At 51.1% G+C, this 27,899-nt stretch overlaps 1 protein-coding gene across 1 annotated transcript in view; it reads right to left on the bottom strand.

The window, feature by feature from the left end:
* PTK7 (protein tyrosine kinase 7 (inactive)) overlaps positions 1 to 27,899 on the bottom strand; it is a 62,820-nt gene that overhangs the window by 15,607 nt on the left and 19,314 nt on the right. Inside the window, exons 2-14 of the mRNA XM_042938826.1 lie at positions 9,627 to 9,914; positions 9,048 to 9,150; positions 8,486 to 8,676; positions 8,242 to 8,392; positions 7,071 to 7,219; positions 6,556 to 6,822; positions 4,229 to 4,362; positions 3,954 to 4,089; positions 3,678 to 3,797; positions 2,004 to 2,153; positions 1,738 to 1,888; positions 1,512 to 1,639; positions 89 to 292 (exon numbers count right to left, since the gene is read on the bottom strand). Coding sequence (XP_042794760.1) covers positions 89 to 292; positions 1,512 to 1,639; positions 1,738 to 1,888; positions 2,004 to 2,153; positions 3,678 to 3,797; positions 3,954 to 4,089; positions 4,229 to 4,362; positions 6,556 to 6,822; positions 7,071 to 7,219; positions 8,242 to 8,392; positions 8,486 to 8,676; positions 9,048 to 9,150; positions 9,627 to 9,914 — 2,172 coding nt within the window. The remainder of the gene's footprint in view (positions 1 to 88; positions 293 to 1,511; positions 1,640 to 1,737; positions 1,889 to 2,003; positions 2,154 to 3,677; positions 3,798 to 3,953; positions 4,090 to 4,228; positions 4,363 to 6,555; positions 6,823 to 7,070; positions 7,220 to 8,241; positions 8,393 to 8,485; positions 8,677 to 9,047; positions 9,151 to 9,626; positions 9,915 to 27,899) is intronic.

Genomic DNA, 27,899 nt, shown 5'->3' with positions numbered 1-27,899 from the left:
GCTGCCCAGCGCTGCAGCTCTCTCTGTGGCCGCAGGAGGGCGCTCAGCACCTGCACACAGGCACCACCTCCACACCACCGCCCCTCACCATTGAGGCACTCCATCTCGGGCTCCTCGCCCTCGGGCTGCTTCTGAAGGCGCTTGGCCTTGCAACGCTTCTTGCAGTAGAACATGAGACCCAGCACGGCAATGATGTAGGCCACAGCAGCGCCCACGGACAGCCCGATGGTCTGGATCATCTTGTATGGGGGAGGGCTGCCCAGGCCCTCTGACTCCTCCAGCACCGGCTTGTCTGAGAGACACAAAGAAGGGTCTGGGCAGGGGCCTGTGAAGCAAACCCGGCCCTACTTCTCGACTAGCCCTTCCCCACCCTACGCAGAGACAACCTGACGACCTCGATGGTCTGGCCAAACCAGAAAACCAGGAGGGGTCACCACTGTCACTGGCTTTAACCAGGGCTGGGTCCTTGGGCCCTACCAAGGTCATAAAGAGTTCTGAAGGACATGAGGCCAGTGATTCCCAAGCTGGTGTGCATCTGAACATGAAGCTAGGAACACACATTTAAAAAAAAACACATCTGTCAAGATGTCAACACAAACCTGCACTATTGCTAATAAGCTTCCTACGTGACTTGACATCTTGAGCCAGGCCCTGAAGAGCAGCATTTGGGAATTTCTAGTTTGAGACACTGCCTGACACAGAGCAAGTTCTTAAAGAAATGTGTTTGTGGAAAGGATCTATTCCAGTGAAAGAGAAGCCAGGAATCATTAGGGAAACTGAGGAAGAGAGGGCTGTGGGGGAGACGATGCAAGATCCCCTGACTCCTGCCTCACACCTAATGTTTCTACAAACGGGCCTTATCACTTCACTATTTCCCATGTAAGTTCCACAGAATATTTTGTCTAGAAAAACAGTTCTGCTGCTAAACCACAAAAGTTTAAGAACTTCTTGTTGAAACCACTCTCATCTTACAGATACAGAAACAAGCCCCTAGAGAGGAAGTAACACCTCCAAGGGCACAGAGCTGGTTAGCAGGAGAGGCCAGATCTGAACCCCGAGAGTTCCTGACTCTAGGCAGAACCTTTAACCTGACACATCATCCTCTCTGGGCCTCCAGAGCAAAGGAACCCTTTCCTGCTGTCCCCTGGCCTGTTCCCCTCCCTGCCCACCCAGATATACGTGCGGCTGCTGCAGGAGACCTGGGAAGAAGCATTTTAGGACAAGAGTACTACCCCCATGCCTCTCCCCAAGTTGCGTGCGTGTGCACGCACACACACACATACACAAACACGCAAACACCAGCTGCGGCATGTGAAATCAACAACGGCCCAGCTCTAAGCAAGGAAGCTGACACTATGCCATGGCATGGTGGAGGGGACACCACTGAATCCCAGCCCCCAACACAAAAATGGTTTAAGTGTCTTCCATATACAGGGGATGACAATGAAAATAAAGAGAAAGAAGTCTGGCCCCACAACTTCCTGTGCAGGACATCCCTCCCCAGCACATACCCACAACATAGAGGGGAGCCTCCGTGTGTTTGATGTTGCAGCTGTTGCCTGCGATGCAGGTGTAGCGGCCTGAGTCCTCAGGGGCCACGTCATGGATCACCAGGGAGCCATTCTGGAAGATGTGCATTCTGCCAGGAGAGAAGCCACAGCACTGCACACCTTGCCAGCTCCTGGGCAGACCGGCCGCAGGAGAGGTGCAGTAGGTAGGGGAGGGAGACGGCCCTACCTAGGTCCCAGCTTGGTGGGATCCAGGATGCGGTCTTTGCCCTTCCACTGGATGAGTGGCTTGGGGTCTCCTTGGGCCTCACACCGTAGCAGGGCTGTGTGGCCCTGGTACACAGTCGTGCGCTCTGGTTCCACCTTGAAGGTGATGAAAACTAGATGGGAAGAGCCCAAAAAGGTGTAGGGAGCAGTGAGCAATGGGGCTGGTGGGGTGCGGGCTGCCCCATGGGGCCTGCCAGTCCCAGCCCCAGGGCCCTGCCACGGTCGCACCTGCCACAGTAAGCTGGACATGGGCACGGATCTGGCCCTGCAGCCCATTGGAGGCGATGCAAGTGTAGTTGCCGGCGTCATCACGGGTCACCCTGGAGAAGTGCAAGGTGCCTGCATTGTCTGTCACCCACTCCGGGAGGCTGCTTCCATCTGCAACAAAGGGAAAATCACAGGCTTGGCCAGAGTCACGTGGGTGACTGGCAATGCGCTCTGTCACTCACCTCTACTCAAAATCATGCCATTGCTCCTGACTACCCACAAAGTCCAAACTCCTGAACCAGGCGTTGGGAAGCCCCCGTTACTTACTCCTTCCCCAATTTTTCAGTCCTACCTCCTTCCACTGCCCTACACAACATTTCACTTTTGCAAAATTGGACTTCTGATTGGGCCCCAACTCTGCCCTGTTCTCATCCTCACTGCCTGCCACTTCTCACTCCTAGAACCCTTTCCTGCTCTTTGCCACCATCCAGGCTTCAGATCCACTTAGAGCCCCGCTTCCCACAGAAAGCTTCCACCAGACCACCTGAGCAGGGAGAGCCCACTTCCTCCTCAAAAGCTACAGTCTTACCCTCTCATTCACACTACTCATGGAGATGTAAAAGCTGGTCCAGCCCTTTGACAGTTTAGCAATCCATGGTAAGGGCTGCAAAAATGTGCATACCCTTTTATACGTAATTATTCCATTTCTGGGAATCTCTCCCAAAGGAAATAAACCCAAATCCAGAAAAAACTTTGGCTTAAAGATGTTTATTGCAGCAATAAAAAGAGAGAGAGAGCGAAAGACAGAGAAAGAGAGAGGGGAAGAGGGAGGATGGTTAACAACCCAAATCTCCAATGTTTAGGGAATATTTAAGTAAATTACAGTGATTCCAATCATCAGAATATTATTACAATCATCAAAACCAATGTTTATGTATATAAGTATGTGGAAATGCTTGATAACATTAAGTAAAAAAGGGTATAAAATTACATAATTAAGTGGGTCTTCTTTTTCTATAGTGAGCAGAACTTACTCATGTAAGTTTAATAAGTGAAAATTATATGTTTAATAAAATTGCTATGTACAAACAGAAAGATACACATAGAAAAAGAAAGGGGAACACACCCAAAGATTATGGATGATGGGATCCTGCATTTTTCCTCCCAAATTTTTTCTTTTCTTTTCTTTTTTTTGTTTTTTAGAGACAATGCATGTGGGGGAGGGGCAGAAGGAGAGGAAGAGAGAGAATCTTAAGTGGGCTCCACGTTAGGCACAGAGCCTAACATGGGGCTTGATCCTACAACTTTGAGATCATGACCCGAGCTAAAATCAAGAGTCAGATGCTTAAATGACTGAACCACCCAGGCAACCCCCATCCCGAAATTTTCTAAAGGGACCCTTGTCTTGTTACTTTTATGTCCCAAAGGATGACTATTTTGAAAGTGAGAAGGAGGACTTTACAGCGCTGTCTGGACCAAGTCTATCCCTTGCTGCCTCGTGTTGTCTAAGGCCATAACCCGACCTCGGGTGTGTCTGGCTCCTTTCTTCCTAACTGGCCTAAAATTGGTCCCACTTTTCTGGTTTTTCCCACAATGCCTGGCACGGTGCTGGATTCTCGGCTGGTCCTCAGACATGCACACATCTGACAGTAGGCTGTCCTACCTGCCCCCACCCCATGCCCACCTGGTACCCACCTGCCCGTATCCATTTAATAGTGGGCTTTTCTCGGCCTGTGGCTGAGCAGGGCACCGTGGCCTCCTTGTCAAACTCCATGCACTGCTGCGGCCGGGGTGGCGGTGTGAACTTGAGTTTTTCTGTGTCAGTAGAGGGAGGGTGGGTGAGTGGAAAGAGTTGGAACTGAGGCAGCTGGAGAGGCCAGGGCAGGCCTGAAGATCCACGCCCCTGCTGCTCCTTCCCCTTTGCTCTCCTGCCCACTGGGCCGGGAGCTCTCTTCACTCACGTACACTCACCCAGCACTTGCACACGGGCTTGGGCCTCGACGCTGCCGGCTGGGGTGCTGCTCACACAGCGGTACCACGTTCCATCGTACACCTCCACGCTGTTGATACGCAGGGTCCCGTTCTTGGAGACTTCGAACCGTGAGTCCTGCGGCACGCATTACGTGACTATGAGAGGACTCTGCCCACGGCCCCAAAAGCGTCTCCCCGAGGGCAGTTTCAGGGGAAGGAGTGCTAGCCAGGTGACCACAGTGCCCTCTCCCACCAGCAGCAAACCACGTTCTCACCTCTGAGATGAGCATCTGGTTTCTATACCAGACGACTGTGGGTTTTGGTGTGGCCTGGGTCAGGCAATGCAAATACCCTGGCTTGCCCTCCTCCAGCTGGCTGTCCTGGGGCTTCTTCAGCCATGTGGGCACAGCTAGAGGTACAAGGAAAAAACAGAAGACCAGTTAACATGTTCGCACAACCAAAGGATCCGATCCTTAAAAACTCTAATAGCACACTCAACCCTGAGCTCAGAAGCCCACCTGCTCTGGTGAAAACTGCGGCAACTACTCCTTAGGGAAGGTCTATGGGCAGCACCTTTTGAACATCGTCTTACTTAACAGTCACAATAAACTCCCTCAGTATGTATTCCTATACCCATTTTACAGCTGAAAAGACAGAGGTTTAAAGAAGTAACAGTGATGTGCTAATACCTGATAGAGATAGGATTCAAATCCCTGGTCTATAGGACTCCAACACCCTTGCTCTTTTTATTACACTGGAACACTCCAAGGCCTGGTCCTCAGATCCCTGGTGTGTTCTAAATTTTTTTTTAATGTTTATTTATTTTTTCAGAGAGAGACAGAGACAGAGAGCAAGCAGGGGAGGGGAAGAGAGAGAGGGAGACACAGAATCCGAAGCAGGCTCCAGGCTCTGAGCTGTCAGCACAGAGCCGGATGCGGGGCTTGAACCCACAAACCGCAAGATCATGACCTGAGCCAAAGTGGGACGCTTAACTCTCTGAGCTACCCAGGTGCCCCCCTGGTCTGTTTTAGCCATACTTGTCCCCTGAGTGATCTCAGCCAATCTGTGGCCTTCAATGCCATATGAGCAGATGATTCCCAAACCTATACCTTGACTCCTGACCTCCCCCCATACAAGCTTCAGACTTGCAAATCCAACTGCCTACTGCCATCTCTGACTGGATGGCAGTCAGACTGGATCTCTTGGGTTTTCTATGTACAAAAGTGAACAAATCATTTCCCCCAGAACCTGCTCATCCCAGTTTTCCCTGTCTTGGTCAACATTGCCACTATGCAGCCAACAGTAGAAGCCAAAACCTAGCCTTGACTTCCCTCTCCACAGCCCTATCGACTTTGGCTCCAGAAACTCCTGAATTTGACCATCTCTCTCACCTCCACTGCTACCACTTCTGTTCCAGGCCCTTCAACACTGCCCCTGGATGATTACACTCATCCACTAACTGGGCTCCCTGTTTTGACTCCTGCCCCTAACATTCTGGTATTCTCAGAACGGCTAGAGTGATTTTTTGAGAATGTCACGCTCCGACTCAAAACCCTGTAAGGACTTCCTGTCTGACTTGTGGCAGACTGTTTGCAAAGAGGACTGTAAACAGTTCTTCCATCCTTTGCTTCTTTGTAATGTGTTGCTGCCACTTTCCCCACCAAGAGCCAGTCTAGGGGCGCCTGGGTAGCTCAGCTGGTTGAGCGTCCAACTTTTTATTTCAGCTCAGGTCATGATCTCACGGTTTTGTGGGTTCAAGCCCCGCGTGGGCTCTGCACTGACAGAGCAGAGCCTGCCTGGGATTCTCTCTCTCTCTCTCTCTCTCTCTCTCTCTGCCCCCCTTGATTGCACTGTCTCTCTCAAAACAAATAAGTAAACTTAAAAAAAGAGAGAGAGACAGTCTATTTCTCTACTGCCTAGAGTCTATGTGGCCGGTGACTTGCCTGGCCCAAAACAGAACACGGTGGAAGAAACACTGAGCAACTGCTAAGCTGATGCCTTGAGAAGTCTTCCAGGTTCCACTACTGGCCTCTCGAACCCCAGCCACCATGTGAAGAGGCTGGAGCTGGCCTGCTGGAGCCGCCACGGGGGAGACAACCAAGGCACTCTGGTAGATATATCCTCCGTCAACTTCGAAACATGCAAATGAAGCCACCGGGGACCAGCTAGCCACCAGCCAACCTATCAGCTGACTGCAAGTACATCTGATCTTTCTGACCACCTTGTAGGGTAAGTAGTGGGTTATCAATCCCATTTTATGGATGAGGAGCCTGAGCCCTGGCAAAGCAGGTGGCTTGCTACCCATCGCTGCTCTGTGCACCAGGGAAAGAGTGGGACCTGGGTCTCTAGACTCCCAATCCTTTGCTCCTCCTTTCCAGCCCAAGGGTTGTTTTTTTGTGTGGGCTGTCACCCCGACTTCTGTGCCTGGCTCTCCACTGTCACCTCCCAGCAGCCAACGGAATCCCAAGCAAGCAAGGTCCAGAGTTGAGAGGGCCGCAGGTGAGCACCAGGGAAGCCTCTGTACATCGCACCCAGAGAGCAAGGCCTCAGGGGACCTGGGCTCCCCTCCACCTCGCCTCACCCCTCAGGGCAAAATGCTCACTGGCCACAGTGATGTTGACATCCTGTCGCCGCTGCCCGGCCAGGTTGGCTGCGTGGCAGGTGTAGACACCAGCATCACTCTCCGTGGTGCTGGCAAACACCAGCTCATGGCCCTCCTGGAAGACCCTGCCACGGGTGGGTAGCCGGACTCCTGCATGCTCCCACCACACACTGGGCTCTGGCAGACCCTGGGGGGGCAAGCAGGCCACACGCTCCTCGCTGCCAGCTGTGAACACCCGTGGCTCAAATGGTGGCATGTCTTCAATCTCTGCAGGGATGGGAGCAGGAGGCAAACAACCCGATTACTGTGGGTCTCAGGGTACCTCATGTGGTCCCAGGGCAAGCTTTTGGCCCTTTCCAGCTCAAACCCTCCCTTAAAACACTGCATCTCCTCTTCCTGCCCCCAGCATCCTCTTTCTCTCTCTGCACTCTGGGTGGAATCAGGAGCCTAAATCTCTACGTGCCAACGAGGTTGAAGGTGGCCCCCACCTCAGCACCCTAGACCCAGGGACCTACCTGCCAGGTGAAGCGTGGCCTCAAGGACGACAGGAGGGCCCCTCTGCCCCTGGCCAATGCAGCGGTAGACCCCTGCGTTGCGGGGCCGGACCTGGGTCAGCAGCAGGGACCCGTTGGCAAACACCGTGGCTCTGCGGAGGTGTGGGGGACTACAAAGAGGAGAGAATGCTATTTGGAAGAAGTGGCCCCACGGGCATCCTTCTGGAAGGGAATGAGATGGAACCCCATGCTGCAATGGTCAGAGATGTAGGAAGGAATCAGCCAGGAAGAGGACAGGGATAAGGAAGCCAACATGTCACACCGCTCTGCGTGTGTGTGTGTGTGTGTGTGTGTGTGTGTACGTGTGTGTACACGTGCATGCGTGCACTCACTCACGTGTGTGTGTGGGTGTGCTCCACCTACAGGAGACTCAGCTCTCCGGGTGGCAAGGTGAGCAACAGTGTCAGTGAGAGATAGTGAGTCATCAACAGCATGCACCTGGAGAGACAGAGGCCCACCTCCCCGCAGGGTTAAGACAGGCCTGCCACTAGGGCACCCAGCCCCAGTAGTCAGAAGCCCCTGGGCCACACCAGATCAAAACCGCTGATGATTTCCTCAGGGCTGAAGCTAGGTGGGATCCAAGCCCCCCACCTAGGACCACAGCCACACTCGGCACTGCAAAGGTGCTCTCTGCTCTCATAGTGCCTGGGTAAGGACAAAAGTCCACATAAAGGAGCTGGACCTTCCAGCATATTCTGGAAGTGACTGCTTCCTCCAAAAAGTGCGTGTGTGTGTGGGGGGGGGGGGGGGGAGGGGTAAGATATCCTTACCATTCAGGACCTTCCCATCCAGACTATGGTTACCTAGGTCCCCTGTGTCCCTCCAACCCTGGGTCTCTACTCCCCATCCCAGAAGACCCATATAGGCAGGAGGGGAGAGAAGAGAACGGAGCCACCACTAGCTCATACAGTGCCGTGGTGCAAACGGGAAGATGCCCTTTCCGGAGACTCTTCCCTTTGTTGGACTCATTTTGTAATAGCAAAACATTCTACTGCCATCTGCTGGAAATTCGAAGTAACACACATATAGATCTAGGATGTCTGCAATACTAATGACTTTCTTTTAGAGAATGCACTGGGACAGTACACAACCTGTAACACCTTACCTGAAGGCCCCTTCCCAATTGCCTTACCGACTGCGGTTAGTGATAGGAGTCTCATCTTCAAAGACCCACTGCAGGCTAGGGGGTGGCTGGGCTGAGAACTGACAGTGGAACATGGCCTCTTCATTCCTCGCCACTACCATGTCCCGAGGCGCCAGCACTACCCTGGCAAAGCTCTCGTCTGGGGTGGGAGAAGCACAGGTGCATGAGCAGACAGAGTGGGGAGGCCCCTCGCATCCCTGCCGTGCCCTCTCCATCCCCACCCCAGGCTCACCAGCAATGCTCAAGGTGAAGTTCTGGCTGCTGCAGGTCTGGCCAAAGGCATTTTGGGCACAGCAGGAGTAGATGCCACTATGCTCAGGGCTGGCCGGCCGGAGGGTCAGGTTTCGCTCCTTGCTGCTGACCGTGTGATTGCTCTGACCATCAGAGAGGGGGCTCCCATCTCGGAACCACTGGTAGGTAGGCCTGCAGGCCAAGGGGATCAGCAGCAGGGAGGCAGAGGGTACTCAGGTGACCAGTGGACAACATACAGGACTAGAGGCTAGACCCCTCAGTTTGCAAGTGGGGAAACTGAGGCCTGGGAGGAGAAGTGACTTGCACAAGGGCACACAACAATTCAGGGGCATAATCAGGTTGAGATTCTACAGCTCTCAGCTCCCAGAAACCAGGATCATTCCGCAGGACAATGCCACCTCTCCTCAGGTCACTAGGGGCTTGTGTGGGGAGGCATATGGGCAGGGGTGGCTATAGAATGAATAAAGTCCAGGATTTGGGAAGATATCCCTACTTGTCTAGAATAACCCTCTCCATCCCCACTCTCAAAGTCATCTCCTTACCGAGGATGCCCATCAATGTGACAACGCAGTGTGACCTGGGTCTGTGGCTGGATCTCAGCTTCTGAGGCTGGATGTTTCAGGACCACGGGACCAGTCTCAATCCCTGTAGCAGAGGCCACGGTTGCAGAGTGAGGGGCAGAGCAGAGCAAGTGTGGGAAGGCAGAGGGGAAGGAAGACAAGCAGAAAAGGACACAACCTGCAGGCTCTGGAGATGAGTCATGCCCTGCAAAGGGAAGCCCTGCAAAGACGAGGCTGCGGCTACAGACGGGGTGGGGTGAGGGGCCAGAAACAGAGGGCCCATCCAGTCTGTGGCAGACAACTCTGATGCCTGGCCACACTGGCCCTCACTGCCCTTGCCATTTGCAAAAGCATCCAACACATAAAGGGTTCTAGACTTGAAGGAAAAAAAATCTTCTGGAAAAAATAAAACTTTTCTTATCCACTCAAAGAACTGACCACAACTGCTCTCTGCCTGCCCCCATTCAACTGGAAACGGGAGAAGCTGAGGGAAAGGAGGGGTCCTGCAGGGCTCAGTAGTTGAAGGTCTATAGGGAGTGAGCACAGCGCCCTGGCTCTCACATTTGATGTTGAAGGAGGCGTTGGCACTGCGGGCCTCCTCTCCAGTGGCATTATCCCGAGCCACACACTGGAAGGCTCCAGAGTCCTGCAGCCGGTCCACAGCTGCAAAGCTCAAGCTGCTGCCTTGGGCAAAACGCCTCTCAGTGTCTTGGACAGGGGCCCCATCCAGCAGCCAGTACACGTGTACTGGGCCTGGGGTCTCGACTTCACAGCGGAGCAGTGCCCGGCGCCCCTGCAGTGCATCCTGGGAGGAAGGCTCCTTGATGAAGACGATGGCTGCCTGGGCACCTGCGGATGGGGACATGAGAGAGGTACAGTCAGGAGGACCTACAGTCACTGTCCTAACACAGATCACCCATCACTCTGTGCACAGGACGAAAGGGGCTATGCACACAGGAGGTGGCCAGTAAGTTCAGGACAGAAGGATCATGAGACTGGAAGTGCCAAGTGTCCATTGAAAAACTCTTCAATTGTGCCGTGTGCTCTGCAGGATACAAAGACATGACACATCAGTCAGTAGGGGGCACAGCGCAATCATACACAACAAGGCAAGGCTCATGCCCAACGAACAGTGTGAGTAGTCAGTGCCTCTAGAGCACAGAAAGAAGAGGGAGTTCCAACGGCTGGGGACACCAGGGAGGCTCCCTAAAGGAAGGTTCAGACCTGCAGGTCCTGATGCTAGGCAGAGGAGCAAGGGACATTAGCAGGCAACCCTCCCCATCAATCTTCAGAATCCAGGATGTTGAGCAGAGTTAAGTCATGACCCAAAGAGCATCTTGGAAGGATTACTCCCACTCACAGTCCCACTGAGAGTTCCGCATCAGAGGTGGCTTTGAATCCCACCCACAGGTGCTCTGTAGCCCTTAGCCCCCCCCCCCCCCCGAGGCTTCTTTGGATTTTTTTTATACTGTTTTTTTTTTAAGTTTATTTATTTTGAGAGAGTGAGTGTGCATGTGAGTAGGAGAGGGACAAAGTACCAGTGTGAGAGAGAAAATCCCAAGCAGTCTCTGCACTGTCAGCACTGAGCCCGACTCGGGGCTCGAACCCACAAACCATAAGATACTGACCTAAGCCGAAATCAAGAGTTGGTCGCTTAACTGACTAAGCCACCCAGATGCCCCTGCACTCCCACCATGGACTTCCTTGGGAAAATTCGCCCCATCACAGGAGAAGCCAATATTCCCTAGATCTGCAGCTATTGCCAAAGACATGCCAGGGCCACCCCCACGTCCTACCCTCTATCTCTAAGAATCTGTGTGGCAGGGCTGACTTTTCTATGCCAAGTTGAGAGGTAAGCCAAGTGGTTCCAGGTTTTCATCTGAACCCCCTCCTGCACCACAACATTTCAGCTCTGGCTGGGGCCGAAGGAGCACCCACAGGGAAGGGGGGCCCCAGAAACTAAGGGGGAGCCATGGCCAGTGGGAACAAAGGAAAGTGAGAAACCTGTGCTGAGGAGCAGATGGGTCGAGGAGGCGGAGGGCAGGGCTGGGCAGGTGGCAGGGCTACAGCAGGAGTAACACACTGGGCTTTGTTTCTGGCCCACGTGGGTGCCCTGCAGAGGCCCTGAGCCACTGGGTCTGGAACACCAGCCCGCCTGCCAGGGGTGGGTGACGACACGGAAGAGGACGTGCAGCCCCTCCGAGAAGAAGAAATAGGCCACCTGGGGCGGCTACATGAAGAAGCAGCCTCTGCCTCTGATCAAACTGGGCCTGGTAAGGGCAAGAAGAGGCTGAGGGGGTCCTGCCATCCCCTCCCAAAGCGATGGAGACTGTGGCCCAAAGACTGCTGTTTCAAGTCCCTGAAGGTGGAGTTTGGCTCTTTAGGGCATGAGAACCATGTCCTCCTAAAGTCAGCATTAAGACAAGTCCAGGATCTCTCAGAGTGAGGTCCAGATCAGGAGGTCCACCTCCCAATGTTCCCAGAGGTGCCAGCCCACAGGACAGTCAGGGAGCTGGAAGGTGCTCAGAGCACCCCATTACTGCTCAGTCGGGCACTGCTGGCTCTCTTGGTGTGATAACTGCCCTCAATGCTGGGTTGTCCCACCCACTGTGCAAGTTAACTAATCTGTCCTCTGGGCACTGCTAAGTACCCCCAGCTACCCTGACATCCCAAACACCCCATTCACTTCTAATCACCACACAGGAACGTGGCCCTGTGCACCATCCACCCCCCCCCCCACCACCGCCGGCAGCTTGGTACAACGCCTTTGTAGAACAGATAGGTAAACTGAGGTCCAGAAAAATTAAGCTGTTTGCTCAAAATCAGACAGCTAGTTTGACCATGATCCAAGGAAGCCAGCTTCCAGCCCCAAATTCTTCCCAGCCCCACCCACGAACTCAAAACAAACCCTGGAAATAGCTGATCCCACAACGGGCCTCCATTCCTGAGGCCAGGTAGAGAGGTAGACACCCCTCTTGCAGACCATGCCAGACACACAAAGGCACTCGGCTAACTGGCTGACTGAGGTCACCTTAAAGGAAGTGTGGGGCAAGAGCTGGTGAACATGGAGGCATCTGGAACACTTCCGGACCACCTCTCATGATACAGATGGGAAGACTCAGACTGATGCCCTGGTGGACCTCTGCAAATGCAACTCACCAAATTCTTGGGACTCTTGACCCAGAACTCCAGGATGCTTGTTAAAGGCCAAAGAGAGATCACCTGTCATCCAAGTGCAGGTGAGTCCTCACTTCCCCGCTCAGCTTCTACAGACGTGGGGATCGAGGAGCCTCACCCATGCAGAGGAGTATTAGTTAAGGGTGTGGAATCAGACAGGTCTGGCTCAAATCCTGCCCATCATGTTTAGTGTTTGACCTTGGGCAAGGAACGCAGATGGTCTATGCCTCAGCTCCCTCGGCCTCTCTCATGAGGTTGTCATGAGTCACAAATGCTGTAATTCGTGTGAAAAGCCTCAGACAGAGCTACTCCGGTGAATGGTAGCTACTGTTACTATTTCCATTATCACCCTTCCTGCCCAAGGACTCCCATTTTAAGAACATTAGAAAGCTCCCCCTCGAGAGGCCCAAGACCACTCCCAGCCCCTGGATGGGGGAGGAACCTCCACAACAGACAAGTTTGAGGGGAATAACCAGGTGGGGGTGGGATGGAGGGAAAGGGGCCGCAGGCTTGCAGGAACCACAGACCACTGGCCACAGAAACCTGAGCTGGAAGAAAAGATGGCATGACTCAGAGGGACCCCAGCTCAGCCTCCGGCATCCCCTCCTGGCGCTAGGGCTGCTCTGTAGCTGTGGTGAGAGATGTTGCATTCCCAGACTGCCACTCAGAGCCTCCTGCGCCCCCACGACAGGGCCTGGGAAACATCAAAGCTGGCCCCTCGGGGCCCTCTGTCCTGACGTCAGCTCACAGCAGGTCCTGGTTAGTGCTTGGCTGGGGCAGACTTTAGATGTTATAAAAGGCAGGGAGAACAGCCACCAAGCCACTCCAAGCCCCCAGCCCCTGCTCTGAGCCGCCATCGGGAGGCTGGCCCAGCGCCGTGGCACCCGCATTTGCTGAGAAGGCAGTCGGAGGTGTGCCCATTCTGCACAGTTTGCATGAGAGCTTGGTCTGTTGTGTTGCTGGGGAGCGGGGCGCAGGCGGAGGGGAGGGCTGTCGGGGAATGGGCAGGAGGCTCCAGGGCAGATTGAGGAGTCCCTGGCAGAAATGTCAGACTCCAGGAGAAAGGAGAGGCTGGGAGGTGAGGAACTTTTCAGAAGCTTCGGCTGGCACCAACAACATGAAAGGGAGGACAGCAGTGACAGAGAGTGGAAGGCTTTTGGGGACTGGGATGGTACCTGCCCCCAAGGTGGCACAGTCACCAGCACATTCCTGTCCCTGTACCACCTCTGACTTGAGGATGTCCCCAGGGCTGTGGTCCGAGGAAGGCCTTCTCATACTGGCCCTGGGCTTCCCCAAGCCACCCCCTCTTTCACCGTCCAGCCACACCACGCATCACGCCTCCTACTCAGGCCCTCACAGAACACACGGCCAGCGTGGCCCCTGAGGCTACCCGCTTCAGCGCTGCCCAACAGCCCCGCTCCTGCCCTCCCAGCCATGCCACCTCAGCCTGGCTTCTCTGCCCGCTTCCCCGAGCTGTGAAATGGAGACCCCGCCCCTACCACTCAGGCTGCATGAAGTTAAGTGGGTTCACATTATACAAAGCCCGTAGCACAGCACAAAGCACACGAGGGTATGAGGCTGCCCCGCTGGGCACAGAGGGCTCAAAAGCCACCCCCCCACCAACAACAACAAGCAGGCAGAACCATCTGCCCCACACCAGGTGCTGACCCCAACAAAGCTGGAGCTGCAAATAGCCAATAAGGACATTTTCCAAGCCATTTCCTTGGCTCCCCAACAGCCATCTCTATGCAGACACTCGCTCTGCCTGTGCCTTGGCCTCAGCCCCCAGAGAAAGGCTGTGTGGGCAGCAGACCAACTCTGCTCCCCACCCCCCAGCAAGCGTCTGGTCTGCTGCCTGCCCTCCTTGCTGCTCTCTGGGCTCCAGGCCCAGTAAATCCATGTGTGTCCAAGTGTGCATGGGTGCACACACATATGTGTAAACATGATTTTCTGGAGAGCAGAGAGCAGCAGGAAGTTTTTCTGCTCTGAAGTAATTTCAGCTACTTTGGTCCAAGTATCCATCTGGGCCACTCAACTATCCACCTCACAGGGGCTGGTCCTCCTGACCTAGGAAATACACCCCAGGACCTGTATAGGCCTCAGAACCTGCCAAACCTGGCCAGCTGATTCTACCTCTGTCCTCTCTTACTAAAGAAAATTCCATCTTTCAGGCAGATGCCTCAGGACCGGGCTGTAATACCAAGACCCTGGTTGGCCCTGGCATGGGCATTTTGCACAGCAGTGTGTGACCATATGAGTGATCACCCCCAGATCCAATCAGCCATACAGAAGTGGCCCACTCCTCCACACCTAAGACCGAGTCTCTGGCTTCAGAGCCTAAGTCTCTGCTGGGGGACATCCGGACTCCCAGGTAGCTCCCAGTGCCCAGGCTGAGGTGGCTCCTGTCAGGGCACATAAACCCCTGAGGCAGAGGCTGACAACACTCTGTGCCCTCTCTGGACAACAGCATCAGGACACAGGCCAGCAGAAGAAACCCTCAATCCAAGAGCCACAAATGCTCCGGGAACCAGAGCAGCTCCAGGTCCCCTCATCCACAAGGACAGCCCTCCTCACAAGTCCCTTCCATCCAGAAACTCTAAGGGCACCCAGCAAGAGTCCCTGCACCACACCTCCTCCCCAAGGGGTCAACGCACTGTACCGGAGACACTTGACCTTCCGGCATTTAACTAGCATACTCTCCCCTGCTCTGGAACCACTCCAGAGGTCCACAGCGCATACACATTTGTAATTTTTTTTTTTGAAGAACAAATGTCAACTGCTGTAGGAGTAAGTCACTTGGATGAACAGCGAGCTCAGTTACCCTATCCCCGATCCCACTCACCCAGGCCAGCAGAAACATGAATGCTACAGTGGCATTTATGAATCTGGGTATCTGGAATGTCCTTCTCTACCACCAGTGTACCACCAAGATACTGTATGTGGTTGCAGCACCAGCAACCCAGACTCTGTGATGGAAAATAAGGATTTAGAGGGTCACTGAAAATCGGTCATAGCGCATTCCGAGACCCAGAGGCAGAGCACAGAGTTTCTACCCCCTTCTGTCTTTCCAGGGTCTACAAAAGACCCTAGGTTCATGGACAGGAGCCTTGCAGCCCTCTGCAAGCCATCACAGTCCCTGTTCTAAACAGTGTAGGAGGGAGCAGAGCCAGGGACCCAGCTGAGTTTTCCCATCCTGGGATTTAACTGTAAATGTCTGGAGAGGCTCCCACATCCGGATTAGAGGAACAGAACAAAATCACCAGGGATTAGGGCAGAAACAACCTAACAGGCCAACTTGCCTACCTTAGATGAAAAATACAACTCAGACCTGTCCCGCCAGCTTCTGGGAGGCCCTGGAGGGGAAGGTCAACCTCTGATGGCAGAAGCAGGTCCTTGTGTCCAGCATCATGTGGCATCTGAGCCAGAGGGACAAATACACCAACAAATGAGGCTTAAAATGCTCCCCAGCCAGCGGCCACACTGTTGGTCCCTGGAACTAGCCTGTTTTCTGCTGGGGCCGGGAGGACCATATCTGGGACACCTCTCTCACCCTTAGTAACCCTTAAATGGCTGTGATGTCTTCAAGGAAGCAGCAACAAATTAAACGCCCAGCCACATGAGGTGATGTGCTCAGGCTGAAGGAACATTGGGTGGGGAGACCTGGGTTCTGGTCTCCATACAACCACTAACAAGCAGAGTAGCCCGAGCCAATCAGTACTCCCTCCCAGGCAGATTTATTATCTGTAAAATTAAAAATACAAGAGGATGCCCTGGACAGCCCCCAAGACCTCACACTGGATTCGCTGCAGAGAGCCTCAAAGGCAGCTACAGAAACAAAGGGTTCACTCCTCAGAGTCCCCTCCCCACCCCCCACCCCCAGCACAAGCTCCCAAAGCCCAGGGAGATAAGGGCAGGGCAGGGCCCAGGAGGATTATGAGAGATGCTGTATATGGCAGGTGTGCAGGTCGGAGGCAGCTGGGGCTTGAGAACGGGGGCCCAGCACCACTTCTGACAAGCAGCTCCCATTCCTAAGGCCGGGCTCCCCAAGAGATGCCGCCTCTGCCTTGGCCACACACTCTCACTGATAGCTCACTGCCTGGGACACCCCTGATATTGCCATCTGTGCTGTGACTGAGAGCTGTACCCCCAAGGTAGACTGTACACTTGAGGGGAGGGCAGACATTCGTGCCCAACGGGATATGGCTGTGCCCCCTCACAGTGCCTGGGCACCGTAAATACCGCACAAGCATTTAGAGGGGAATGAAGTCACTGAAGAGTCTATCTAACCTGAAATCTTGTCCTACATCTACCTTTATCCAATCGTGGCCAACTTAACTTTCTTCCCCAAGTCTCAGTTTCCTCTCCTGGAAAATGGCAGCCTTGATACCAATTTTAGTGATTCTTTTGGATTCCTGGGATAGTCAATGATATTCAAATGAAATACATATCAGGTACAGACACACAAAAGTCTGCGTATGTTTCAGGGAAGTAAAAAACCCCAGAAGCTCTAGGGAACCATGGACCCCAGATTAAAATGTCCTTGGAGATAAGGTGATCCCTGGGGAGTCCAAAGGCCTGGTAAATGGGGGGGTCTGGGAGGGAGAGCCAGGCTGGCAGAGGGAGAGGGAGAGGGAGAACTATGAGAGAGCATCAGGAGCTCTCTCCACCCCCTGTGCCTGGGGACAGATGCATTCTCAGCCCCAAGGAAAAAGGAGAGACAGCAGCCAGGTGTCTCCTGAAGACACCAGTCAGAGGCCTGAGGAAATAATATACATTGCAAGCAAGGGGACAGAGCTGCTGGACCAGGGCACTGGGAAATGAGCCAGGGCTCAGTCCCAGGAAGACTTCAGGGGTGCTCAGCCAGTGCACTCAGGACTCCAGAGGGGACAGAGAGCCCACCCTCTGGCGGCAGGCTCCCCAACCATTCATTAGACTCCCGGGTGTGGTGGCGAGGGCTCTCGGGGACCACAGCAAGAATGGCCCCAGGTAAGCCTGGTGAGCATCCTGTGCTCTTTCTTGTGGAGGCAGGGAGTGAACTAAGTGACAGTCCGGGGACTACAGCCTTGCAACTGGTGAGACCTAGCCTTAGTTTATATTAATTTTCAAGGCAGGCTCAGAAAACTCTGTGAGTCGGTTTTCTTTTTTGTTTTTGTTTTAAACATTAATTTAGCTTTGAGAGACAGGGGGAGACAGAGCACGAGCAGGGGAGGGGCAGAGAGGGAGACACATAATCCGAAGCAGGTTCCAGGCTCTGAACTGTCAGCACAGAGCCCAACGCGGGGCTTGAACCCAAGAACTGTGAGATCATGACCTGACCTGAGGTCAGAGGCTTAACCAACTGAACCACCCAGGTGCCCCTGTGAGTCTGTTTTTTGAGCTCTTTTTACCCATCTCTGCCTCAGCCCTGGGAGGCTGATGAAGCAGTGAGCACAAATCTTAGACCTAACCAGAGTGACCACAGCAGTTCACCCCAAATTCCCTGTGGAAGGGAGGACACGATTCCCTGCCCTTTGGGTAGAGTGGTCTCAACTCCATTCAATGAAGAAAATCCTTCCTTACCCCTAAAGAAGTTGAAATATCCTTTAGACCTGCTCTGGCCAATATGGTAGCCACTGGCCACATGGGGCTATTTAAATGTCATTTAATTATAATGAAACAAAATTGAAAATTAATTTCCTTTGCAGCAACAGGCACATTTCCAGTGCTCAGGCGCTGTGTGTAGCTAGAGGTCACTGTATTGAACAGTGCAGATATAAAACCATTCTGTCCCCACAAAAAGCTCCATTAGACATCACTGCCTTAGCTCCTTTGCTTCTTGCTGGCCCCATGCACAGGCTCATTTCTAATCTAAAGAGCCCTTGGGGTGCCTCAGTGGCTCAGTCAGTTAAGCATCTGACTTCAGCTCAGGTCATGATCTCGAGGTTCAGGAGTTCGAGACCTGCATTGGGCTCTGCACTGGGATTCTGTCTCTCCCTCTCTCCTTCTCTCTCTGCCCCTTCCCCACCTGCCACACACTCTCTCTCAAAATAAATGAGCTCAAAAAAAAAAAAAAAAAAAAAAAAGGAAATCCTTAACACGAGTCAGCCTCGTTGTACCGAGGAGGAAACTGAAGTCAAACCTATCCCAGTAAATGGCAGAGTCTAAACTACCCCCAGATCTGTCCTGCCCCTACGTCTGTCTGCCTGCGTTTTTTTCCACGATGCCACGCTGGCTGCTTCTCTTCTTTCACTTATTCCTTTTGATCCACACCCTCCCCCACCCATTCTATCGTGTTTAATGTAAATCCTTTTCTCTCCATGTGCTCTGGGAAAATGTGATTGCTGTTTCAAGGGCGGGTATTTTTAACTTACGTAAGTGGTCTTGCATTATCTCTCACTCTGCTTCTTACTTTTTTTCCATTTAGCACTGTGTTTTGAAGATCCTTCCCTGTGGTCATCTCCTACCTCCTTCCTACCGTCCTCCCAATAGGTAAACATACAGTTGGGTTCGGGTAGGGAAGAAGTGAAGTTTTTTTTTTTTTCTGAACAAGTGACTGAACACAGCTGTCCATAGTTTGAAGATCGGTCTTCAAGCCTCTACCCTCCTCCTCTCTGTGTGCCTCCAGCACCCTGGCCTCTATCACTGCACCTAGTCCCACTGTCTGCTGGGTGTCCTCAGAGCCTGGTGACACACACACATACCCCTGCTTCCCTTTCTTCTCCCTATAAACCCAAAAAATCACTAAAGAGGCTGGACTTTCAGCTGGTTTCAAAGGGATAAGAAAAAGAGTCGGTCTCATACTTTTTATATTTAGAAGCACTCTGCAAACCACTTCCCGGAGCAGACAAGAGTGGGGAATGTGAGGAAATCGCTTTGCTATGTGTGATGTGGAAAGCACGAGCCACTCAGGGCCTGCGGCAGTGGGCTGCATTTGCCACACACCCGGTGACACGCGGCGATGCCTAACACATGTGCAGGAAACGAATGTGCCCCTAGGCAGCCTGCAGGAGACCCCGTTGGACAACACCCACGGCAGCCTGGCTGTCCCCTCAGGGCCAGGGCACAAGGCAGGGCTCAGGAGTCAGAAGCAGACACCATCCTCGAATTGCCCCTCCCCCAGCCTTCTTTTCTTTTTTCCTCCTCCACCTGTCCGGCCAACAGCTGTTTCTGGAAACCAACCCTTCTCTCCAGGGAGGGAGAGTCCTCTAAAGGGATGCTGCAAGCTTTAGGCTTCAGGCTTCAACCTGAGACACAAAGGATCCAGATTGAGGGAGGACGCTTGAAAGAACCACTGGCTTGAGGAGGCAAGGGTGCCCTCCTGGAGTCCAGGCTGCTGGTGACAGGTGTGGGGGCAGGTCTGTCCACAGTGCCCACTGCTCTCCTTGTGAAGACAGATCAGCCCCTGCCACCAAAAGCTCTCCTGTTACCCACCTCCAGCACGTATGGCTGGAGAAAACCTTGGACAGGAAGGCTATCTTGTAGTGAGGACCAAATCCTGCAGCCATGAACATATTGCTCAAATATTACTCAGATGTGACGGGGTCTGGCCTGGTGTCGCAAGGTGAGGCGGAGCCACGGACAGGGCATGAAGCGGAAGGCCGGCCAGATGCTGAGTTAGAATCAAACCATAGCATACTTCCTAGACTCCTTATAAACCTTATTTTACTGCTTAAAATATAAACTTTCTAACAGACAATTTTACTCTTTCATTTAATCTCTTAACTGCAAGTCTCTGCTGGGGATTTGCTCCCTTATTTTTTAAGGAAAATAACCCAAAAAAGAGTCATTTAAAAAAATCAGCTGTTTAGAGAAGGCATTCTGGAGAAAGATGGCAAAATGAGTATTTCGATCTCCAAATCAGTAAAACAGATGAAAAAACACAAACTGATGAATAATAGAAACAATCCCTTGTAAGTTATTTTTAAAAGCAGCAAAAACTTGCAACTCATCACCAGATGCTTAAAGCCTAGGGATTGTTGGGGAGAAAACATTATAAAACACAAAGCACTCACAAATAGCTGAAGAAAAAAAAAGCCCCTAAGGGTGGCTGATGCAATAACCGAATTGAATAGCCAAAAAAATGACAAAGACCTAAAGTTTATTTCATGCCTACTCTGTCAATCTTTGAGTCAGGGTCTGGAAGGCACCAAGATCTGGCTTCACTTAAGTCTGGAATTAGCTGTCCCTCCATTCCAGGAGGTGCCTCTTACAGACCTCTAAAAGTCACAGAGCAAGACAGCGAGACAGAGAGAGACAGCAAGAGAGTGAGTGAGTGAGAGGGAGGAAAAGAGAGGGACAGAGGGGGAGGGGAAAATGGGGGAGGAAGAGAGGAAGAATGGGAAAAGGGGGGGAGAGAGAAGGAGGGAGGGAGGGAGGAGGGGAAGCAGGAGAGAGGGAAAGGGGGAGGCACGAAGACACTGATGGAGAGAGACAGGGAGATGAGATGAAGGGGGCTGGAGGGAGACTGACAGAGAGAGAAAAAGGGAAGGAAACAGAGAGAGACAAACAGATGGACAGAGGGAGACTAACAACTAACAGAGAGACAGAGGGCGATGGGCAGACTTAGAGAGGAAGAGACATAGAGAGAGAGAGAGAGAGAGAGAGAGAGACCCAGGCCCTGAGAGAGAAGAGGAGAGTCAACAGGTAGAGAGACATGGACACAAACAAACTGAGAGACAGAATAACAGAGTCACAGAGGTCTAGAGAAAGGGACAAGAAAAACAAAGACGTACAGCACACGAATATACCCACATGTAGGCATACCTAGGGTTCCTCACACCTGTAGAGCAGGGCCCAGCCCCACATTTACCCCAACTTCCCTTGGCAGGTCTGTCCCTGTGTCTCTAGTAGGGAGGTCCTCCCCACCCCTCCCAGCAGCCTCAGGGGCTCCAAACTCAGCGAGTCCCCAGCTCGGCCACAGGGCTACCCAATATATCACTAGACACGAAAGGTTACAGCTCTCCTGTACGTGGGAGACCTGGGGGAGGCAGAGTAGGAGGAGGGGCTCTCTATATACCAGATTCAGGCCATTTATAATGGAGAGCCCTCAAATTAGAGGCTCCTGGTAAATAATTCACCAGGAAAAGCACAGTACCTTCCCAGGGCTCATCCATTATTCACCAAGATAAATGTACCATATTGTTATACTTCCTGACATCTAAAAATGGTCTGAGCCATTAGGCCAGGAGCAAGAAGACAGCGGGGCAATTTTTACCCAACCTTTCCAGAACCCTTGACCCAGCAGTCCCGGTGCTTCTGGAACTCTGTGTGCTGCTCCTTACACAAGGGCAAAGCATTTGACCTCCACAAGGGGCCAGGCCTGGGTTCGGACCATGACATTCCAAGAGCAGGCCTCCACACAGCCCTCAAGAGCCCACTGCAAGGTCTGAGGTATACCCAGAAAAGCCATAAAATTCCCACGTTCACCAGACCGCAAAGATTTTGGCCTCTTTCAAAGGGAAAAGGCAACCACTTTGCTTGTATCTGTCTAAGGGCCATTCTGTTCATAGAAGGTTCAAAGAGTTTGACTTTGGTGCCAAACGAGTGTCAACTACCAAATGCACAAAGTCCTGCATCCTAGACTTGGCTCTGAAAAAGTCACTGTGTTCTTCAGGCCTTCATTTCCCCATATGCAAAATGAGCTGGCTGCTCTTTGCCGTGCAAGGCTTTACAAAGATGCAGCGCCCTCCAGGATGTCTGAAGAGCTACACAATGTTAAGGCCCTGGCCTACCACGTACAGGCAGGCTGAAGATGGGGCCAGAGCTCAGAATCTGGAGCCAGGCTGCCTGCATTCAATTTCTACTCTCCCACTCACCGAGCGTAGGACCTCAGGCAAGTTGTCCAAGTTGTCGACCCTCTCGGTGCCTCCGCTTTTGTGTAAAATGGTGCTAATAACAGTATCTACCTCACAGGCTTGTGAAAAGTAAAGTCACATGTTAATAAATTTGGCTTGTTTGGAAGAGTGCCTAGCACGTATTAAGTTAAGCACTATGTGAGTCTGGACTCTTAGCAGTCATTTATTGTCATTATTATGTTCGAGCTATTTTTTTCTCTTTTAGGATCTACGGGCCATCCCAGACATCTCCTACCTGGTGCAGGGTCTTTGCTGGCATCCCTCACACAGGCCACGTGGACTTGCCAAGTGCCACTCACCCCATCTCTGCCATCTTGAGAGCAGCGGTTCTCTCTGAACAGACCCTGAGGTCTGAAACTTTGTCCCACTGCCGCCTGACAGAGCCTCAGAGCCACCTTGGCACGGGATACAAACATGTGGGGCTCTGTGGTTCAAGGGGTGTCACCCTGAGTGGGTGAAGCACCACAGGTGGCTGCCAATTGTTGGGGGCTTTGCATTGTTTTGCCCACTGCCCTAGGGGCATCCAGGTAGTGACCAGATTAGCAGTGGCTTAGAGTTTCATGGCCTCCCCTCCCAAAGCTGCTCAAATCAGAGGCACCTTCAATACGAACAAGAATTGGATTGAGTCTGTCAGGGTGAGAAACGATCTAGACCATCTTGGTAGGAGGCAGGTCTCTGGCCTCAAGGAACACAACTGCAGTCAGGTGAGGAGGGCAGAGTCAATGTTTATGCGCCAGCTGATGCCCGGCAATAACTATTAGGCTTCAGCTTTCTGATCCCGTACGGCCCCAACAAGAGTAGCCTGGACAATTCTATGCTTTATAAATGAAAATACTCGACTGCATAAAATAGAAGTTGTAAATGACTCTCAACGGCAAACAACAAATTAGGAATATTTCCAGCAACTGACAGAAGAGGTCTTGAAATATAGAGTTACAAATCAACTATAATAACTACTAAAATTCTAACATGGTAAAATCATAAAGAGCTCTCAAAGCAAATATTAATATAAGAAAACATTGCAATGCACTAAGAATCTAAGAAATGCAATTAGAAGGAGTTATTCTGCCCATCAAACGAACACCAAGATTTTTAAAATAGCACTCAACACTAGTAAGTATATGGATAAAATGGCTTCATGCTTTGCTGATGGGAGTGTAAATTATAATAATTCCCTACAGAAATTGGACCAATATCTTAAAAAATTCATGCCCTTCCTCTTTGGAGAAAAGCCTGATTCCAGGTCCAGGGCAGGAAATGCACAAGACAAGCCTGGAACATCATCACATACAAGGGAACGAGCAAAGACTAGTAAGGTCACATCAAAAAGTTCAAGGCCCACCTAAAGAGGCTACCACCACCAGCCAAAGATGGGTCTAAACAACCATAAGGGTAAGAACCACATGGACTTACACACACCGAATAACTTAAAATTCATAATGATGTTTCACAATGACGTTTTTAAAAAAGCCCAGGGGCACCTGGGTGGCTCAGTCAGTTAAGCGTCTGACTTCGGCTCAGGTCAGGATCTCACAGTTCGTGGGATGGAGCTCCACATCAGGCTCTGTGCTGACAGCTCAGAGCCTAGATCCTGCTTCGGATTCTGTGTCTCCGTCTCTCTCTCTCTCTGCTCTTCCCCAGCTTGCGCTCTCTCTCTTAAAAATAAATAAACATTAAAAAAAATTTTTTTTAAGCCCCAAATTGGGCAGCTGGCTGGCTCAGTCAGTAGAGCATATAACTCTTGATCTCAGGGCTGTAAGTTCAAGTCCCACGTTGGGTATAGAAATTACTCAGAAATAAAATCTTAAAAAAAAAAAAAAAGCCTAAAGCCTTCCCTTGATCACCTCTGAAGGATGCTAGAAAACCAAGTCATTATTTTAAAAACTGGTTAAGCATCAAGCTTTATTTTCCCTTTCTGAACAGCTATACTTCAGGATAACAGTCAATGAGGGGAGGTTTGTTTTTACAGGAGTCTCCAGATGATAAATATATCACCATTTTACAACCCCTAATGAAATAATGGATCTAGCAATGATTATTGATGGCTGCTAATTCCAGAGAGACAACCAGATGTTATGTGTCTACTAAGAGAAGTACACATGACGGGTGCCTGGGTGGCTCAGTTGGCTGAGCGCCCGACTTCGGCTCAGGTCATGATCTCTTGGCTCGTGAGTTCGAGCGCCGTGTCGGGCTCTGTGCTGACAGCTCAGAGCCTAGAGCCTGTTTCGGATTCTGTGTCTCCCTCTCTCTCTGCCCCTAACCCACTCACACTCTGTCTCTGTCTCTCTCAAAAATAAATAAACATTAAAAAAAAAATTTAAGAGAAGTACACATGAAAAAAAAAATCGAATCTGAACCTGATGCAACCTCTAGACCTAAGTTTCATTATTAAAACGTTTAAGAACCTTTCTAGGATTGGGGTGCCTGGGTGGCGCAGTCGGTTAAGCGTCCGACTTCAGCCAGGTCACGATCTCGCGGTCTGTGAGTTCGAGCCCCGCGTCAGGCTCTGGGCTGATGGCTCGGAGCCTGGAGCCTGTTTCCGATTCTGTGTCTCCCTCTCTCTCTGCCCCTCCCCCGTTCATGCTCTGTCTCTCTCTGTCCCAAAAATAAATAAAAAACGTTGAAAAAAAAAAATTAAAAAAAAAAAAAAAAAGAACCTTTCTAGGATGAACTTGGAAAACAAGGAGAAGTTAGATAACAACGTGCCACCAAGTGAAACAATAACTGTGAATGTACATCCTGTGTCTTCTATTGCTCTCACAAATGCTTATTACAACCTCATATTGTCATTTAACATCTCCTGTGCTTACCACCTGTCTTCCCCATTAGATTCTAAGCTCCCTGAGCACAGGGCTGGCCTCACACTCATCTGTCCCCTCCACTGCAGGTGCTTTCCCCGTTGGAGGTGCTCAGGAAACACCAACTGATCTGTGCTGGTTTTACTGAGCCATATTTAGCGCCATTATCCCGGCATGTTGTGGAATAAGTAGAGGGTCAAGGCCCAATATGGGATCCTCGTAGGCAATTATGTTAATTATCATTATTAATTCAACAAACACTTATCAAGAGCCTACCATGTGCCAAGTACTCTGCAAGACACTGGGGATGAGAGAGAAAAACACACAATTACTGCCTTTAAGTATCTCAGTTTAGTGGGGGAGTCAGACAAGTAAACATATAATTACAGTAATAGCTAACACCTACTGACCGCTTACTATGTGCCGGGCACTTTAACCATATTAGCTTGTTAATGCTTACAACCGCCCGTTGTAAAAGTAGATACTTTGATCCCCGTTGCACAGATGGGGAAACTGAGGCACAGAGTGGTAAAACAACTTGCTCAAGGTCACGCAGCAAGGTGAGTGCCAAATGCAGGATTCAAATCTCAGGTCATCTGGCTGCAAAGGACACCCTACCATAATCAAGGCTTTACCGCATTATCACCACAGCATGGTGGGGTGGATGCATAAGCTTTCTAACTCAAAGTGGGGGGACAGGGGAGTGAGAAGAATCCTGGAAGAAGGCTCATCAAACTTTTAACAAAGAATGGGGCTTGGCAATAGAACAAGACTAAAACACAAAGACAAAGCGTGGTCAGAGAACTCTGGGTAATTCAGGATGCAGAATTACCAGAGACGAATGAGGGGGAACACAGCAGGCAAGTACTGGAGGAGGTGGCAAAGGAGATGCGATACAAATTTACCCTGCTCATGCCATCCCCTGACAAAAAAAAAAAAAAAAAAAAAAAAAAAAATCACCACGCTAGTGGGTTCCTGCTTCTGAGAAAGTGGTTGTTAGTGTACAAGACGGACTGAGGCAGCGCTTTGTCATGGACAGGGCAACAGGTGCACCCACAGAATGCATGATTATGGGATAATGGCCATACCTGTCTCATTTGTTTCCTAGGGCTGCTGTGCCAAATAACCACAACTGGGTGGCTTAAAACAGCAGTTTATTCTCTCACAGTTTTGGAGGCCGAGGGGTGAAAACAAGGTGTTGGCAAGATTGGTTCCTTGGAGGCTCTGGAGAGTCTACTCCATGCCTCTCTCCTAGCTTCTGCTGTTGCTGGCAACCCTTGGTGCTCCTCGGCTTAGAGACGCTTCGCTCCAGTCTCTGCCTCCTTCATACGGCCGCCGTCTTTCCTCTCTGCGTGTGTCTCCATGTCTCTTCTCTTCTCATAAGGGTATCTCCAGTCAGGGGATTAGAATTTACCTTAATGACCTCACCTTAGCTTGATTACATCTGCAAAGTTCCTATTTCCAAATAAGGTCAAATTCACAGATACTGGGACTTGGGACTTGAACATAACCTTTGGGGGACATAATGCAATGCCTAACACCGGCTATTCTATAACTTGCTTTTTTTGCCTTACAGTTAATTACAGATATCTTCCCATCCATGTCTGTTTAAATGGTTCTAGTTCACTCATTTCAACTACTGTGTATTATTTCACTGTGTCAATGACCCATGATCTATTTGTCCAGCATCCTAATCATGAACATTCAGATGGCTTAATATTTTGCCATTACAAACAATGCTCCAACTAAACTTCTCTGTACAGGCACCTAAGCACACTGATAATGCGAGTGCTTGCAGGATACTTCCTAGAAACAGAGCCCCCCCCCCCCCCCCCCCCCAGCTTGGACCAAAGAGAATACAATTTCAAGTTTTTGATAAATGACAAATGACTCTAAAGGTTGTGCCAATTTATGCAGCCTTACCACCCTGATACTTATTAATCTTTGCCAATTTGAGAGACATGAAATAATGCTTTGTTGCAATCTGCAATTCACTGGAGACATTTAGTTCATCCTTAACAAGATAAGGCAATCTTTCATGTATTTATTGGTTGGCTGAATTTTTGATTGTCCATTTCCTATTCAACTTGGTTGTCTACCTTTTTCCTTATTTACTTATAAACAATAAGATCAAGACTATAAGGCATTTTCTGCATTACATGTTATACTTTTCCCTCCTAAGAATGGGCATTAAGTTACTTAATGCCTACCATGTGCCAGGCATTGTTCTAAGTGCTGGGAATAGAATACAGCAGTGAACAAAGCAATGAAAGTTCCTATTCTCAGGGCACCTGGGTGGCTCCTTTGGTTAAGCATCCAACTTCGGCTCAGGTCATGATCTCACAGTCTGTGGGTTTGAGCCCCATGTCAGGCTCTGTGCTACAGCTCAGAGACTGGAGCCTGCTTCGGATTCTGTGTCTCCCTCTCTCAGCCCCTCTCCCGCTCATGCTCTCTCTCTCAAAAATGAATAAACATTAAAAAAAAAAGTTCCTGTTCTCAGCTGGTAAATTCTCAGAAGAAAAGGTGTTTGCATATGATTTGGGTTAGGAAATAGATAGGAAATGAATTTTCACCCCTGGGTACAGAGTTCCTCAGAATTCATTTAAATACTATCCTGTTTTGATCCATTTGAGAGCCTTCTAGGGAGAAATCTACCCCACTCTCCAGGTGTCCTAGAAGGATCCACAAAGGAGTAGGGTGGTCAGTGAAGTGGAAGCAGGAATCACTGACCTAGAGCTTTGCCCATTCCCTGGAGGGAAGAGCCACACTCCCAGGTGCTCACACCCCCAGGCATATAGGGACAGGGCCTTTAAGCTCCAGTGACTTCAGAGAGCAAAAGAAGGAAGACTTAAGAAGGAATAACTCCTCTCTATTGCATTACAGAGGGTGCCAGTGGTACGCCACTCCTATAAACCTCAGGGAGTCTGATTGGGCACGTAGGCTCCTTTCTTCCCCCGCCCACTTAGGCTCTAGGCTCCAACCCTGCCATGTTCCATGTTGGCTCTAACCCTTCCTCCCCCACCCAC

The sequence above is a fragment of the Panthera leo genome, chromosome B2 (genome assembly GCF_018350215.1).
Source record: "Panthera leo isolate Ple1 chromosome B2, P.leo_Ple1_pat1.1, whole genome shotgun sequence".
Lineage (NCBI taxonomy): Eukaryota > Metazoa > Chordata > Mammalia > Carnivora > Felidae > Panthera > Panthera leo.
This window is presented reverse-complemented; position numbering and strand designations above follow the sequence as displayed.